The 16,348-nt window shown below is 53.0% G+C and overlaps 5 protein-coding genes across 5 annotated transcripts; 3 read left to right on the top strand and 2 right to left on the bottom strand.

The window, feature by feature from the left end:
- Positions 1 to 138: 138 nt before the first annotated feature.
- On the top strand, positions 139 to 531 carry IUM83_12071 (retrovirus-related gag-pol polyprotein; the record flags this gene model as incomplete). The annotated part of the gene is made up of 1 exon (XM_067936673.1): positions 139 to 531. The coding sequence occupies one exon, from the start codon at positions 139 to 141 to the stop codon at positions 529 to 531; it is 393 nt and encodes a 130-aa protein (XP_067795118.1).
- A 4,447-nt stretch (positions 532 to 4,978) lies between these two features.
- Positions 4,979 to 5,620, bottom strand: IUM83_12072 (reverse transcriptase; the record flags this gene model as incomplete). The annotated part of the gene is made up of 1 exon (XM_067936674.1): positions 4,979 to 5,620. The coding sequence occupies one exon, from the start codon at positions 5,618 to 5,620 to the stop codon at positions 4,979 to 4,981; it is 642 nt and encodes a 213-aa protein (XP_067794949.1).
- Positions 5,621 to 9,066: 3,446 nt separating this feature from the next.
- On the top strand, positions 9,067 to 10,245 carry IUM83_12073 (Zinc finger, RING/FYVE/PHD-type; the record flags this gene model as incomplete). The annotated part of the gene is made up of 1 exon (XM_067936675.1): positions 9,067 to 10,245. The coding sequence occupies one exon, from the start codon at positions 9,067 to 9,069 to the stop codon at positions 10,243 to 10,245; it is 1,179 nt and encodes a 392-aa protein (XP_067795137.1).
- Positions 10,246 to 10,323: 78 nt separating this feature from the next.
- On the bottom strand, positions 10,324 to 12,104 carry IUM83_12074 (TKL protein kinase; the record flags this gene model as incomplete). The annotated part of the gene is made up of 3 exons (XM_067936676.1): positions 10,324 to 11,625; positions 11,707 to 11,816; positions 11,900 to 12,104. The coding sequence occupies 3 exons, from the start codon at positions 12,102 to 12,104 to the stop codon at positions 10,324 to 10,326; spliced, it is 1,617 nt and encodes a 538-aa protein (XP_067794942.1).
- A 954-nt stretch (positions 12,105 to 13,058) lies between these two features.
- Positions 13,059 to 13,568, top strand: IUM83_12075 (Carbohydrate-binding protein; the record flags this gene model as incomplete). The annotated part of the gene is made up of 1 exon (XM_067936677.1): positions 13,059 to 13,568. One exon carries the CDS (start codon positions 13,059 to 13,061, stop codon positions 13,566 to 13,568), a length of 510 nt encoding a protein of 169 aa, XP_067795115.1.
- Positions 13,569 to 16,348: the final 2,780 nt, after the last annotated feature.

A 16,348-nucleotide genomic window follows, 5' to 3' on the forward strand; every position in this document is an offset into this window, starting at 1 on the left:
TGGATGTGAAGACGGCGTTCCTGAATGGCGGCTTGGACGAAGATCCATGGTGCAACCGGACGGCTACGTCGATGAAGACCACCCGGACTACGTGTGCAACTGAAGCAGTCACTGTACGGGTTGAAGCAGTCGCCGCGCATGTGGAACAAGACCATCGACGAGTTCATGCTGAAGCTGGGGTTCACCAAGTGCGAGTCCGACCATTGCGTCTACGTGAAACGCGACGGACACAGCATGATCTTCGTGGTCATCTACGTGGACGACCTGATCCTGGCCAGCAACGACGACGAGCTGATGGAGTCGACCAAGCGCGCACTCAGCAAACGGTTCGAAATGACAGACCTCGGCGAGCTTACGTACTTCCTCGGCATGGAGATCAAGAACGACTTGGAGTCCGGCAAGGTGACGATGCGGCAGACCAAGTTTCTCAAGTCGATCCTGAGCAAGTTCGGCATGCAGGACAGCAAACCCGTGAAGACGCCGCAGGATCCAGGACTTAAGACCACAAAAGGAAGGTCGTTTGAGCACTAGATGTCAGAATGCAAAGTGATTGATTTAGGTCCTTAGTTCGCGAACTGCGTGCTACCTCTAAGCCTACTGGGTATTCCTGCTGGTTACACTCTACTGGATTCCTAACTGGATAGAAGGTCCTTCTGTAGTGGGTCTAACTTGACTCACTACTTTAGCTTACACGTTGCGCAACGTGTATGAGGAAGCGTAAGTACTTAGTAATTACTTAGGTTAATTATATTTGAATACACAAATATAAGTTAACGACACAGACTCGAGTAGCTAGTTTAAGGTAAAATGAGAACTGTATTGCTTGTAAATTGATCTTCCTCTAAAATCTGCTAAAACTGTTTATCATCTATGAAAGGGTTGACAGCGGCTGGCTGTCAGAGCCCCCTAATATGCATGTCTCTGATTGGTAGAAAGATGCTGCTTTCTACCAATAGGATCTTTATTGTGGACCACTCACTGTGGTGGTCCACTTCAATGTATCCATCGGTGTGTCTTACACCAATGTGAGGAAGTATCCAAAACGTTTAACAGATAACCTATCTGTTAAATTCACAAGTATTTGCAGCCACTTGTACGTGCTAACACGTTACACCATCCCCCCCTTAAGGTTAGACGCGCGGGGTCCCCGCACGTCAATCTTTTGGAATTGACCATTCGCGGTCCGCTTGAGCGACCGCGACCTGAACGGGTACACGTCGTTCCGTGTGCCCGAGAGTCTCAAAGAGCTCCGTGCTAAGTTCTTAGCACGTGAGGTTCAGGCGCAGCGATGATCGCAGCGCTGTGTTACTACCGCTGCGCCAGCGCGTACTGCTCTTCGTACGCCCTCACCATTTCCGGAACGTCCTCCAGCAAGACGTTCCGCGGCTCCATGTATATCTCGATGGGGAGGAAACCTCTCCAACGAATACGAAAACGAGCCCCTTGAGGGTTCGTTTTCGATACTATGGTCAACACTCCGCTCAACAATCCAGCGGGTTGAGCCGCGGGCGTCACGGATCGGCGGTGGCGGGGGGGAACACGCCGGGTATGATCAGCCCGGGCTGATCAGTATGCCTCTCCACGACCGGGTGACCGTCGTGGAGTCTGCCCAGCGCTGAGTTCGCCGCCCTGAAACAGGAGCTGGCGAACCAGAACAAGTCGCGACGGTCTCGCAGACCGCCTCGAATATCCAGGTCGAGCTGGGGACCCAGATGAAGGGGTTGCTCCAGCGCGTCCGCGCGCTGGAGGAGAGGCTGCTCGTCGCCGAGGCCAAGTCCTCCGCTTCTGCCTCAGCTCCTGCCGAGGCTTCGGGTCAGCCGAGCTAGGTGGCTCGTGCTGCAGGTATGGCTTCAGCCGTCCGACGTAAAAGGTCGGATGGAGGCGCATGCTAGACGGTATGTCTAGCGTGTATGCGTTGCCGTGCCGTGCCAACACAGTGAACGGCCCGATGAAGCGCGGAGTGCTTGCTTGCTCCGAAATGAAACTGCATGTCTAGGCAGGTTTTGTTGCTAACAAAACTAATGAACCAACTTTAAATTCATTTGTGTTGCCTCTGCCCGCATTGTCTGCGTTCAGCTTCTGTTGATCAACAGAAGCTGCTATTGTGTCTTGGACAAACCGAATCACGGCTTGTCTTTTGGTGATGAAACTGATTGCATCCGAGCTGAAGTCATTCAGCTCGCTCTCCCAAGAGGCCCGGCCTCTGCGTGGTTCTTGCGGTGTCTGCGCCCTGCGCAGACCCGTGGTCGTTGGCCATGTTGTTGGAGTCTGCGCCCTGCGCAACTCATGGGTTGTCCATTGTTGCAGCTGACACTGTGCAGTGTCAGCGGTTTTCTCGCTGTATTGCAGTCGTAGATCCTCCCCACTTAAAGTGGGACCATCACTCCGAGTAAACTCGGTAGACGTGGATGCCGCATGGCATTCACGTAGAACGGTGTATGCCCGGTCGAGGCATGCACTGAGTTATTGATGGCAAACTCTGCCATCGATAAGCACTCGCTCCAGTATTGGAACGAGTGAGCGTAGCTCTTCAACATATCAACGAGCACGCGATTCACGCGCTCGGTTTGACCGTCCGTCTGCGGATGATCCGCAGTCGACATGGAAAGCTGGCTCCCAGAAGTGTAAACACTTCTTGCCGCCAGGTGCGCTGTGAGCGCGGGTCTCTGTCCGACACGATGTCGGACGGCGTACCATGGTGTTTGAACACCATGTCGACGAACAGACGGGCCGTCTGCTTCGCGGTCACCTCTGCTGGCACCGCAGCAAGATGTACCATCTTGCTGGAAACGGTCTACAAAGACCACAACACCGGTGTTCCCTCCGCTGTCGGGGAAGACCAAAGATGAAGTCAAAGACATGGACTTCCAACACTCCGACAGGTCGGTAGTGATGCAGTGGAGCCTGCGCGAATGGCGCAGGCTTTGCGATGGCACACCTCGCAAGCACAGAATGTACTTGCGCACCCATATACTGGTGGTGCCAGTAGAAGTCGCGCGTGAGAAGGACGTAAGTCTTCTCGTCCGAGATGTCCCGCAGTCGGGGCATCGTGATACTCGTACATGATCCTGAGTCGCAGATCATGGTCATTTAGCACGACAACGCGATCCGCGTTGTCGTCGACTGCATTGTAAAGCAGTAGTCCGTCGTGCACACGAAAGCGGTGTGCACGCGCTCAGGTGCTTGGGCGGCTTCTGACGGGACTTGTCAGAAGGCGCTGTGCCATAGGCCAGCAAGAGCTTCGCGTCCGCGTCGTGCGCGTACGCGGCCTTCACGTCATCCAACAGAGATGGTGTGGGTTTGCTCGATCGCATGGCGTCAATGGCATTGACGTCAACAGCTTCTGCATAGTCTGGCCGACGTGATAACGCGTCGGCCACCACGTTCAATCTTCCGGGTTTGTATTCGACCCGGAAGTTATACTCCGCAAAGAATGAGCGATCTCGCCATTCTTTGTGGTATGTGGCGACTTCACTGCGGTACGCAGTGAAGCATAATCGTGTAGACCACAAATGGTCTACTTCAAGCAAATACACTCGGAACTTTGCGAGTGCGTACTTCATGGCAAGGAGTTCCTTGTCATGCACCGGATAGTTGCGCTCAGCTGGCTTTAGCTGACGCGATTGGTAGCGAGACGACACGATCACGACCCTCATGATCGTGCTGCATCAACGCGCATGCGATCGCGAAATCGGATGCGTCACACACTACGTGAAATGGGCGATCTTGGTCAGCCACTGCCAAGATCGGCGCCTCAATCAAGCCCGCTTGACTGCATCAATCTGCTGGCAATCGGGTGTCAATTCCACACAGCTTCTTTCTTAGAAGCTGTGACAGCAAGCGGATCTTGCCCGCATAACCCTCCACGTACTTGCACAAGTACGTGGCCAATAAGGAACTGCCTCAGTTCCTTGACATGAAGGCGTTGGCCATTCATTTATCACTCTGACCTTTTCCGGGTCAGGGCGAACACCATTATTCCCTACGAGACACCCGAGGACGGGTATCTCGCTCGCCCCGAAGATACACTTCTTCAGGTTCGCGTAGAGCTTATGCTTTCGCATAAGCTCAAGTAGCTTCCGGAGATGCACCTGTGCATCTCTACGTCGTCTTCCGTCCACAGCCCGGCTGTGGATGAATACATCATCGAAGTAGCTCGGTGCGAAGTCGCGCACCGAGCGCAACAAGTGCGTCACGCACCTGTTGAAAGTCGCAGGGGCATTCTTAAGCCCCTGTGGCATTACTAGCCATTCCCAGAGCATGTCGCTTGGCGTGCTCACTGCCGTGAGGGATATCGCTCTCACGCATTGAGATTGATAAAATCCATCTCGCAAGTCGAGCACTGTAAACTGTGCTCCCGGCCATCGAATCGATGATAACATCTTTTCGTGGTATCGGCGGTTGCGCCGGTACCGTCGCATCGTTCAGCTTGTTGTAGGCATGAACGATGCGCCATCCACTCCTGTGGCTTCTTGACACAGAACGTCGGAGCACTGTGCGGGGACTTTGATTCCCGCACTTGTCCTGCTTTACGACGACTTTCAAAGAAGTCGTCGATCGCTTTCACTTGCTCTCGCGGCAGTGGCCACTGCCGCGTGACACAATACTTCGTGCCCGGCACGAGATCAATCTCGTGCTGAATGCCCTTATCCTGCGGAAGCTCCGCAGAATCTCTTCCGGGAGTACGTCTTTGTACTCCCTCAACAATTCGTAATAGGGACTCGACTTCAGCGAGTCCCAACCTTATTCCTCGAAGCGCTCTCGCTTCGTCTTCGCACTGAGAGTGTCTTCACTCTCAGTGGTACTTCCATGAAGAGCTGCCTCAGCTCTTCGCTCTCGCCTCGCCGTTCTTTCGCTGTCCGAAGAACGCAGACTTCTCGATGCGTCCATCGTGCAAGTCGCGCGTGTAACGCTTCAGCTCATGGCTGGAAGCGAAGTCAACTCCGACGCCGTCGTCGGAGGACTAGCGAGTTCCATGTCACGATACTAGAATCCAGTATCGGTGCGCGTCAAGACGCTTAGCGTCTTGACATTCGGCGTCACCGCCGCAGTCTGCCCAGCAGACTGCTCTTGTTACGTCTCGGTCCCGGACCGAGACTTGCGCAACGTTCCCCGCTTGCGCCGCCTTCTTGTTGTGTGCGGATCCCGGCTCCGCACAGTTGTTCTTCTGGTCAGGCCCGGCCGTGGACAGTCGTTCGCCGGCGGACCCTGTCCGCGGGCGTGCGATATCAAAGCCCGGCTTGACCGCATTTTCCTTCGTGCAGCCCGGCTGCACGGTAATGTCCTTCGCCGGCAGACCCTGTCTGCGCGATATCAAGCCCGGCTTGATCGCATGGCGCTTCGTCGTGCAGCCCGGCTGCACGACAGCATCTAAATGCGTCAGTGCGGTACGTTTGCAACCGTCCGCACTGTTTGCAGCGTCAAATCCCGGAGTTGACACGCCTTCGTCACCTCGACGCCATTCATTGGCGGGGCCCTCATGACCGAGGGTGCGTCGGCTCCCGGAGCCGACGCGTCGTTGTCGACCTGACCGCTTCGGGTCAGGGACTGTCCCTGCACGCTTGAACGTGGGTGTTGGTTCCCGGAACCAACACATCTTTACTTCCGACGTCGGCAGCATTGCCGACGTTGGTCTCCTGTGCGCGCCCTCGCGCACTTCTTGAAGCACTCCGGGACAGCAGCGTTAAGCGCTGTCTCGACTGGTGAGCCGCGCGCACCTGCTGGTGCGCGCTGCGGTAACAGGGCCATCGCTCTCTGTTCCGCTGTCGCGTCCGAAGCACACGAGCGTGCGCTTCTTCCAGTCTATCACCGGATCATGCTGTGCAAGCCACGGCATGCCCATAACAACGTCGAACTTATCGTCCAGGTCCAGGACGATAAAGTGTTCGACAAACACTTATTGTTTGTACGAGAAGCGCACGTTCACGACGCGCTTCTCGGTTTTGATGGCACCTGTTGCCAATCGTACCTCCAGAAGACTTCGAGGTGTATCTACCTCCTCGAAGTCAAGTCTCGGCAGGCTTCGTAGTCGAACAAAGTTGCTCGACGCGCCTGAATCTACCAAAGCTCGAAGAGAGTCACTCGCTCTCTTCGAGTAAACCTCAAGATGACTAGGTTTGGCCTGTCATCTTGTTTCTTCAGTGAGCTGGTCTCACTGGGGCTGCAGTCCTCAGTGTCGCGTGCCCGATATCGGCACGCGCGACTGCATTACCAGTAGGGCGCCCGCGCCTACTGGATGTTCACGTTTTTTGTTTGTTCCCGGCGATGCCCAGCATCGCCACGACGGCTTCACCATTGTAGTGCACGGAGCCGTGCACTCTCTGGCAAAGTGACCGATCCTTCCGCAACGGAAGCATCGCACATTATTTCCGTGCTGCTGGTGACCAGCAGCCGTTGCATTGAGAGGTCCATTGGTTCCGGACCTCCCGTGCTCACTACCGGGCGCGGTTGCGACCTCGGCACGCTCGCATGCAGTTTAGCCTGCCGCAGGCTAAACTCTTCTTGCATTGCGAGAGTAATCGCAGCTTCGAGAGTACTCGGGTACTCTCGGAAGAGATAGGTCTTCACAGGCCCATCTCTAAGCCCTTTCATGAACGTGACGACTTGGTCGCCTCGTCAATCGGGTTAGTCACGATATTTGATACCAAATATCGTGCGCGCTGCGCGTAAGCATGGACGTCATGCTTACCCTGCTGAAGGTCGAGGAACTCCGCCCTCGACCGGAACTCGTTTTGCGGGGACTCAAACGCTTGTTTGAGCTCCTCTTTGAATATCTCGTACGTGCTGAAGCACGTAGGATCGGAGAGTCGGCGTCCATACCCCAGCTCCTTGCGCGTCCGCCAAGGCAGGGCATGGCGAACGCGACCTTCGACAGCGGGTCGACGATGCGTCGAGCCGCTATGGCTGTGTCGAGCTCGACAAGCCACCGGAGGAGAGGCTCGCCCTCTCTTCCCACGTAATTGCTTACGCTCAACTTTAATGATTGAGCACGCGGTGTCGTCCCTGACGACGCCGTCACTGAAGCAGCGTCACGCTGCTCCTTCATGATGAACCCCAGAGCAACACCATGTTGCTCTGTCGGCGATAGCGTACACAGCATCGTAGCTATCGCCGCTTCTCCAATGACTGTTGACAGTTGTTGGAGGGCCTCCCACTCTGGATCTGACAGGTGGGGCAATCCGCGCGTGCAACATGCATTGCAGGCGTGTTGGAGCTCTCCATGGGCACCTCCGTGCTCATGTGGTTCTCGGCTCCGCGTTCGTACACCGCGTACGAACGTCACGTAGTCGGTCGTTGGACGGACTACAAAGTGCTACCAGGTGTAGTGGGTCTAACTTGACTCACTACTTTAGCTTACACGTTGCGCAACGTGTATGAGGAAGCGTAAGTACTCAGTAATTACTTAGGTTAATTATATTTGAATATACAAATTTAAGTTAACTTAGACAAGACTCCAAGTAGCTAGTTTAAGGTAAAATGAGAACTGTATTGCTTGTAAATTGATCTTCCTCTAAAATCTGCTAAAAACTGTTTATCATCTATGAAAGGGTTGACAGCGGCTGGCTGTCAGAGCCCCGCTAATATGCATGTCTCTGATTGGTAGAAAGATGCTGCTTTCTACCAATAGGATCTTTTGGGTATGTGTGGACCACTCACTGTGGTGGTCCACTTCAATGTATCCATCGGTGTGTCTTACACCAATGTGAGGAAGTATCCAAAACGTTTAACAGATAACCTATCTGTTAAATTCACAAGTGGCTTGCAGCCACTTGTACGTGTAACCCCGTTACAAGTCGTCCCTGCCTTCGGTCAGCGCTGGGGTCTGCGCTGACTGACTATACGATTCTGTATAATATATGATAGTGTCAGCAGTGCAATGGGTATATAGTAGAAGTTATTCAATACGTACCCTTTCGTGTGTCATTGCTGCTTGTGGAATGGTTCTGCGCGTCCGAGTACGCCGTCTGTCGACATATACGACGTGTAAGGTACTGTAAATTATCCACCAAAACAACGAGCTTACCGAGGTCCAGCCGATCCAAATACGGACTTAGCTCGTGCTCGCCGACAATGAAGTCATCGCCGCGCACACCTTACTTGCTCTTGCCGGGATTCATGTAGAAGAATTCATTGGACAGGCCTGCTGGACATTTGGAGGCCCAGCCTGCGCGCTTGAGTCTCTCCAGCGAGCTTGGAACGCCACGAAGCGGGCGTTCGGCTGGAGCGAGGGAGATTTCGAACTTAACTGAAAATGAGTGGCGCGCAAAAGCACCTTCCACTTTCGATACGAATATGTGTCCCACACATAAAATCTTCGAGATGCTATATTCTTGAAGTTCAACTTGCTTGTATCTTTATGTAAGCCTGCGGATAACCCATGCATACTTGTGCAGGAACGATGTGGGGAACCCCCATCCCTATTTGACGTCAAATTTGTATAAGCCCATACAAAAACTAAGTATAAAATTCCTTAACGTGTTTGATACAACATTAAGCTTTTTTTCTTGCCGTGCCTTATACAACGTCTCGGGTTGGGGGGGGTTAAGATTTTGAGGGGTTCAATCCTACACTGGACGTTAAGCTTTACTGCGGCTATTAATACATTCAGTACAACCCCACATAGAAGTATGATTGCCGTGGGTTTCGGAAAGTTTGTACAGAAGGTGTGAATTGTCCTGGACCATAAGAACAAACTGGATGGGGTACTGACCGACCCCGGGTGCAACATGACAGGATAAATATTGTTTACCGTACAATAATATCCGTATCCTGAGAACGGCTCTCGGAGAGGCTGAGACAATAGCGAAGGCTCGGGGATGCCATGGGTCGCTATGAACCTGCACTGATCGCCACTGCATTTTCGAAAACGACAAGAAACACGCAAATGAAGTTCACGTTACCAAAGAACGCGTTCCCAGTTGTGCAGCTGTCCGAAGACCAGCAAAGTGCCTTCATCGAAGACGCGGACACTATCGTTAGGGAGATTGTTGCCGCCAATGACGCCTTTATCGCGGACGGAGGCACGCTTCAAGATTCTCAGTGGCGACGTATCCGCACGAAAGAGGGATGCAGGTGTATCGCCAACGCAAAAAGGCGATCAACCAGCGGGAGAAGGAGGCATCGACGCCTGTTCCGGTGATCGAGAGTCCGTCGTGGTCATCTAGCCGCACACTTTCAAGATATCGATCGGAGATTAGCAACGACGTTGAATCAACGGCCGAAAGCGACATTTCGCTCTCTTCTTCGTCTGGGATCGCTGGGGACAGTGTCATGGAGAAGTCAAGGCCGCCTGGTGTTTCTCTCATGGCCCTCCACGGCACGACGGATGGCACACTGGACGACTGCATGTTCGGGTGTTTTATCCCCGGCGACGAAGACTGGAAGTTGCGCAGTCCACACATCAACGACGGGATCGATGACTCTCGAGTCGTGGCGTCGATCAGAGGCCCAACAGAGGATAATCCCTATCGTTATCTCGCTATCAAGTGGTTTGCCGAAGAACACCCAGCAGTGCTCACGGGTATCGTCCAGCAGCGAGATTTCCTCATATTGGAGTCCTCGGGGTACACTCGTGACTCCAAGGGTGAGAAAGTTGGGTACTTCTTGATGCACTCGGTGACACTGCGGCAGATCCCCGAACTTACGCGCTTGGGCATAGTTCGCGGATTGATGAGCTACTGCTACATCTTCCGCCAGGGCAAACCTGGCAAGGTCGACATCTACACTCGTGGCTTCTTTGACTCCCGTGGAGACATGCCGGGCCGCCTGTCGGTCGCAATCTCGGCGGAAGCTGCTCTCAGCTGCGTGAACTTGATTGAATACGCTCACATAAAGAAGTTGATGTGGCTGATGAAGCAGAGCGTTAAACACAGAACAGGCGAAGGGACTCGGGCTACTTGTTGCGAGGCTTGCGAGAAGAGCTTCTCCAAGTTTTCGCTGACTTCCTCGGGATCGGGTGCGGCTTGCTCAATCTGCCGTCAAATAGTGTGCTCGAAGTGCCGTGTGATCAAGAAAATGGTCATGGACGTATCGGACACCGGCTCAGTCCAGCACTGCTCCCTTCGGTTTTGCGTGAGCTGTCTGCTCAAGGCGAGGAGGCAATGCGGCTGGAAGATAGTTCAAAGTGATATCGAGACTACTTCGCTGCGTTCGACGACCATCACGGACACCCGTGTCTACCAACGAGGCGACATGGATGTGATGTTTAACCACGCCACACGTGTACCGTCACGTATTGTTGCGTGAGTCGGACGAGTCATAGTTCTTCTCTTCTGTAGTGCCTTGATAATTTGATAGACGAAACCCATTACGAGTCGGCTGGTTTCAGCGCCTAGCATTCCCTTTACCGCGTTGACCCACAGCAGCCTGTCGTTTACCGCCCCGTTTGGCGAGTCTAGCGGCGTACGCGACTTTGGCGTCCGCACGACGTTGCGCTTCCTCGGCGCGACGCTGTCGCTCGTTTTCAAGACGGAGCTCTTCACTCACCAACCAGTGCATCCACTCGTCCTCGTACTTCATGACTATCCGTTCATCCACTTCGCGCTGCTGCTCCCGACGCCTCCTCTCGGCCTCGCGGGCGATTTCTCGCTCGACATGCCGTTGCTGGTTCTCCTCCATTTCCATCTGCAGGTTCGCGCGGATCTCGCGCTTGAAGTCGCGAGCTTGGGCAAGGAACGCGCGACTCCGTGCACTGATCTCTTCGAATGGGGCGCGAGTTTGCTGTCGCTCAGCCTGAAGCGCCTCAATGTGAGCCTCGCAATCAAGTCGAAAGCGTTCGGCCGGTGGCAAACGTTTGGTAGCGGCATTGGTAGTCTTGTTACCCGCTTTCTTTTTTGCTGTAGCGGCGGCGAGTGCTTCCGCATGAATCTCAATGACTTCGGGCCGCCGAGCAAGCCCTGACCCAATCTCGATATTGAAGGCACGAAGCAATGCAGCGTCATCCACAGCACAAGCGGCTTGTTCAACTTCCCAGGCTTGGAGATACTCGGTCTCCAGCGTTGTAGCGCTCGTGCTGTCGCGTTGAATCGGGTGTCGAGAAACAACGTGGCGCAAGTCTGCGATAGCCAAAGGCAATTGTCCTAGACCACGATATGCCTCCGCGCGGTGCAAAAAGAGCTGTATGCTGGCTTCAGGTATACTGGGTGGATGTCCAGCTGCAGCTTCGGCGATGACTTCTTGCTGATTGTCTGGGCCTTCTAGGCTTGGGAGCGGTGCATGAACACGCTCCAGCGCCTTTGACAAATTATCAACAGCGTCGGGGTATTGATGCAGCGTCATGTGGACAAGTCCCTTGAGGTGATACGCGGTTGTGAACTCGGGACACTCGAATTCTATCGCCACTTGGAAGTCTTTCAATGCTCCGCTGGCGGAGCGTTCGTGGTCGTGTCTCGCTTGTGAGCGCTTATTTACAGCCTTCGTGTGACTGTCTTTCACGGAGTCTTCAGGCTGGAAATCGTTGTTGTTGGGCCGGTGTTTTGGAGATTCCGGTTGCTGTTCCTGGACTTTCTTCTGCTTTGACTTGAGTCGAAGTTGTCGAGCGTGAACGAGCTCTGCCCCATGCATTTCCTGCTCACATGCGGCAATCACGATAGAGGCTTCGTCGATCACTTGTCGAGCTCGCTTAAGCTGTGACATACAACACAGATGTGTCAGCAACACACCAACACACCATCAATATCAAGCAGAAGTCGCGTCGAGGAAACTTACAAGCATGTAGCGGCACACTCCACGCTTGTAGTGGAGTTGAGAGCTCTCACTGTCTTGGTCAACGTGAGGAAGGGCACTCACTTCGTCTATCAGCTTTGTTAAGAGCACTTCTGCCTTGTCAAAGTCTCCAGTATCAATAAGTTTAGAGACTAGATCAAGGCGAATGCGTCGACGCTGGCCACGCCCGGCACACCGACGCTGACGCCGGGGCCGTACACACCGGGGCCGTACACACCTGGGGCGCCCACTCCGACGCTGGCGACGCCAGGCACGCCGACACCAACGCCCGGGACGCCGAGCAGGCCGAGCGTCTGGGCGGCCTCTTGTTCGGCGTGCACGCCGCTTGAGAGGGCGATGGCGGCGATGGCAGCGACGAAGATTTTGCTGCTGCTGAACATGGTTGTGGCGATACTTCTTGGTGGAGGTGAGAGATTTTGTTGGAGCTTGAGAAAGTGGATTCGAAAATGAGGAGTTGCTAGAGCTACAGGAAGTCTGTCGTTGCAGCACGTATGCAAATGTCTTGGCGAAATGAAGAAGTTTGTTCGCTCATCCAGACAAACCAGTCAGTGAATTGAATTCCCCTGCCCAAAGTGGTCCTTAGTGGAATGGCTATGTTTACCACCCGACACTATCGGCGCCCGAACACGACATTTGGGGCTTCGACAAGACACGAATTCGCTTCGAGTCGGATGCTTTGCCCTCTCTGGCATTCAAATCTCGCTGGCATGTCAAACAGACGCAAGTTAGAGTGTAGAACTTCAACTTGGTGCATACAAATTGCAGTATAATAACATCGTTCAAATTTCAAATTGTGTACTTCAGGCTCGGCACCTCACTTCAATGCCCAGACCTTCGTGCGGCTTCAAACACGAGACTCAACAGACGACCGTGCTGCAAGCAGCTAAGCAAGGCGCTAGGACTAATGTTTGATGCTGAAGCGTCGACCCTTTCGCTGCTCTTTATCGATCTGGCGAGGAGATCAAGCAGCTTGCAGAGTACGTATGTTTTCGATGCCCGTCAGCATTTAGACAGCAGTTGTCATCAAAGTCACACACAGAACTTCAGGTTTCCGGATAAGGAGATGTAGAATATAACTGACAACTGTGTGTGCGTAGGTGGACAAACGCCACAAGTGTCCGCAAAAGCATTAGCCACCTGACTCGTCGAGCACGCTACCGCCACTCAACGAGCATCGCATGGACTCCGAATCGTGTACACAGCACCCGATCCGACCCGAAGCGATCCTACACACAAACTTCGTCGACCAACATCCATTGCACGGATCATTCTCCAATTAGCTATCTCAAGCTCCACAAAACCTCTCACCTCCACCAAGAAGTATCGTCACAACCATGTTCAGCAGCAGCAAAATCTTCGTCGCTGCCATCGCCGCCATCGCCCTCTCAAGCGGCGTGCACGCCGAACAAGAGGCCGCCCAGACGCTCGGCCTGCTCGGCGTCCCGGGCGTTGGTGTCGGCGTGCCTGGCGTCGCCAGCGTCGGAGTGGGCGCCCCAGGTGTGTACGGCCCCGGTGTGTACGGCCCCGGCGTCAGCGTCGGTGTGCCGGGCGTGGCCAGCGTCGGCGTCGGTCTCCCGAGCGTCGTCGGCTACAACGGCTACAATGGCTACAATGGCTACAACGTCGGCGCGCCAACCACCGTCGTGCACGATGGCAGTCCGGGTTACTCGACCACAGTGTCGAACAGCAACGTTGCCGCCCCCGCTCCACGTAACGGCGGTGCGTCGACTGGTGCCACCGCGAACGCCAACGGCAACGCGAACGCACGTGCCAGTGCGCACGCGAGCGCCAGCGCTAATGCGAACGCCAGCAGTGGCTACCGCAAGCTCCGCTCGGCGGAGTGAATGGGCCATGCGTAAGTGTACTCGCACGCGTACACCCGTCGGAATATGTGTTGAGGGGGAAGTGTCGAGTCGTGTCGCAGTTGATAGTCGTTAGTGAGTTGTAGTGTCCAAGTTGGGATTCTGACTCAAAACTTATGAGTAATACTGTCCTTCTGAGTAATACTATCCTTTTGTGTTCTTGGTATATGTTAAGAAGGCCAGGTCGGTGGTATACTGTACATACTTAGTGGTACGGACGTTTTGTTTTTGGTTTTGAATTGAGGTTTATTTTGTTATCACTTATCTAATACGATCGCTAATGAATCTGGTTTCATATCGAGCTTCAAGGAGAATAGCTTTTCTGTTGCTGCACACTCACGTTTCGATGTCACGCACGGAAGATTCCACGCCGCCAGTAGTCTTATGCCAGTTTAAAGTCGATATGCTACTAGATTCGGGATAGCAATCCCCGCAAGAGATAGATTGTCGAGGACACCTATAGGTCTCCATTGCAATGCAACCGTTCAAACTCATGGTGTATGCAGTAGCATGCATTTCGGTTGCTATACAACCCGGAGGAATACTAAGTGTGGTTTCGTTCCACACTCGAAGTCGAGCATCATGTCCGCCAATTTGGCGCCAATTTGAAGGCCAGCCTACCAGTTTGTGGCTTAAAACTCAGCCTGTTTACTTCAAATTGCACTGACGGCATTGGCCTTGAGGGCATCTTTCCAGAAAGAAGCAACCATTTTTTAGTGTTCACCCCGTAGTGTTTGCTTCGCACTGTTGTTGTTTCTTTGACAGGGACGGCAGAAGACTTTATAAAGTATTCCTCAAAGTACACACCACTATTCTAATATTCAACGGATCGCACAGAAGCCGGCTGGGGTCGTGTCCCCTTCCTCTCTCGGGAGCCCAGGAAGAAGCGCGGCGACAGCAGCGACGGAATCCGCGTGGCCATGGCTGATGAAGACAGTCGGCCCGCGCGTGACAACGACGATTGCGCTCCAAAAGGGCAGCGACACATGGGGTAGGTGCCACTCTTTCCAACAGTGCCTGGACATTATAATAAAGAATTGTAATGTCAGTTCCGCCACTCAATAATAAATACTTGCGCTGCGACTTCAGCAATAATAAATAACGGGACAAAGTATATTTACAAAAGTAGCAATATTACCCCGTCATTTCAAATCGCAATAATAATAAATGCCGTACAAAAATAGTATTATTATTTATTATAATACTTTTTTTCCGAGCCAGGCGACCGCAGTTCAAGCTCTCAAGCCACGCCTCCACGGACACTCCTTCGGGATGCTCTGTCATTTGTGTTTGGTGGAATCTGGTTGAAAGAAAAGTAATAAGCTTCCACCATCCTAAATTCCACATTCCACCAATTACATCGTAGCCTTGTATTTTGCTCGTTCCTTGGCTATGCTCTGAGAAATTAAGAAAATGGTAGATCTGCGTATGTTGGCCCATCATAAACTTGACCATGCCCTCGATATCTACACCTAGATCGAGATGCTTGACGTTGAAATACTGAACGCGGGATGGTCGTAAACTTTTTCTACCCGCTGGAGTAAGGAGCCCGGCGGCAGGCCCCGTAAGTTATTTCAGTAAGTATCTGCCAGTTAGAAGTTCCCGGGACGAATCCCGGGAAATCCGTCCCAGCGTCCCAAAATAAGAATGGCTAGCGGGAATTTGGTGTTTTAGACACAAACCTTGCGGATGTCATAACCCACAATACAACTTGGATGCTCGGGGTAGTAAACGTTGCTCCCCACCACTCGTCCCGCCCCCAACGACGCGAGATAAACTCTGTGGGACTTGGGAGATTCCTCCCTCGTGCCAACGGATGCTTGGACCAGTCATAATGCGTTATTTAGTCCCAGGACGTTGGAGCCGGAACTTAAGATCGGTCCTTAGCCCTGTTAAAAACCTGATGGCGGGTACTTCTTCTCCTGCAACGACTTCTTTCGTGTTCTCGGTGGTGTCTCGTTCTGCCGGTGTCACGCGAGGCACTTCCCGATACTCTGGATGAGGCCTGATCAATTTATCTAACCAGCCCAAGGTTAATTTCAAGTCAAGACAATTGAAGTCAAGGCAATTTAAATTAACCCTGGGCTGGTTAGATAAATCGATCAGGCCTCATCCAGAGTACCATCGTCGGGAAGTGCCTCGAATGTTTGAGATAAGCAATGTCACGCCAGATGCGCAGCTATTATAGTGCATGTATCAAGAAGTACAGTGCGCTGCCTCTGCGGTGCAAAAACCACAATGCGCTGTCATACGGAGGAAACTGATTCGTCGCTGCTTCGTGCTTCATTGTATCGCCGATTGCTTAGTTGAGACGTGTCGTCGAGATCAAGGTGGGCACTGTACATACACTTCGAACTAGCTGGATGGAGGTGCGGTAGATGAAGATGAGATTCGTAAGTATACAGCTACGTGCAGGAGAATCGGGGTTGTGCGTTAGTTGCGCTGGTTATGCAGAGTATGATTGCGCGTGATTAACTATATTTCGGGATCACCACAACCATCAAATAGGGTTCGCTTTTCCACATGTGTTCCAGTGAATAATCATCGTCCGAACGTTTTAAGATTTTTTTAGGGGGTTCAATCCTACACTGGACGTTAAGCTTTACTGCGGCTATTAATACATTCAGTACAACCCCACATAGAAGTATGATTGCCGTGGGTTTCGGAAAGTTTGTACAGAAGGTGTGAATTGTCCTGGACCATAAGAACAAACTGGATGGCGGTACTGACCGACCCCGGGTGCAACATGACAGGATAAATAT

Source organism: Phytophthora cinnamomi (genome assembly GCF_018691715.1).
Source record: "Phytophthora cinnamomi strain GKB4 chromosome Unknown Contig22, whole genome shotgun sequence".
In the NCBI taxonomy this organism is placed as follows: Eukaryota; Oomycota; class Peronosporomycetes; order Peronosporales; family Peronosporaceae; genus Phytophthora; species Phytophthora cinnamomi.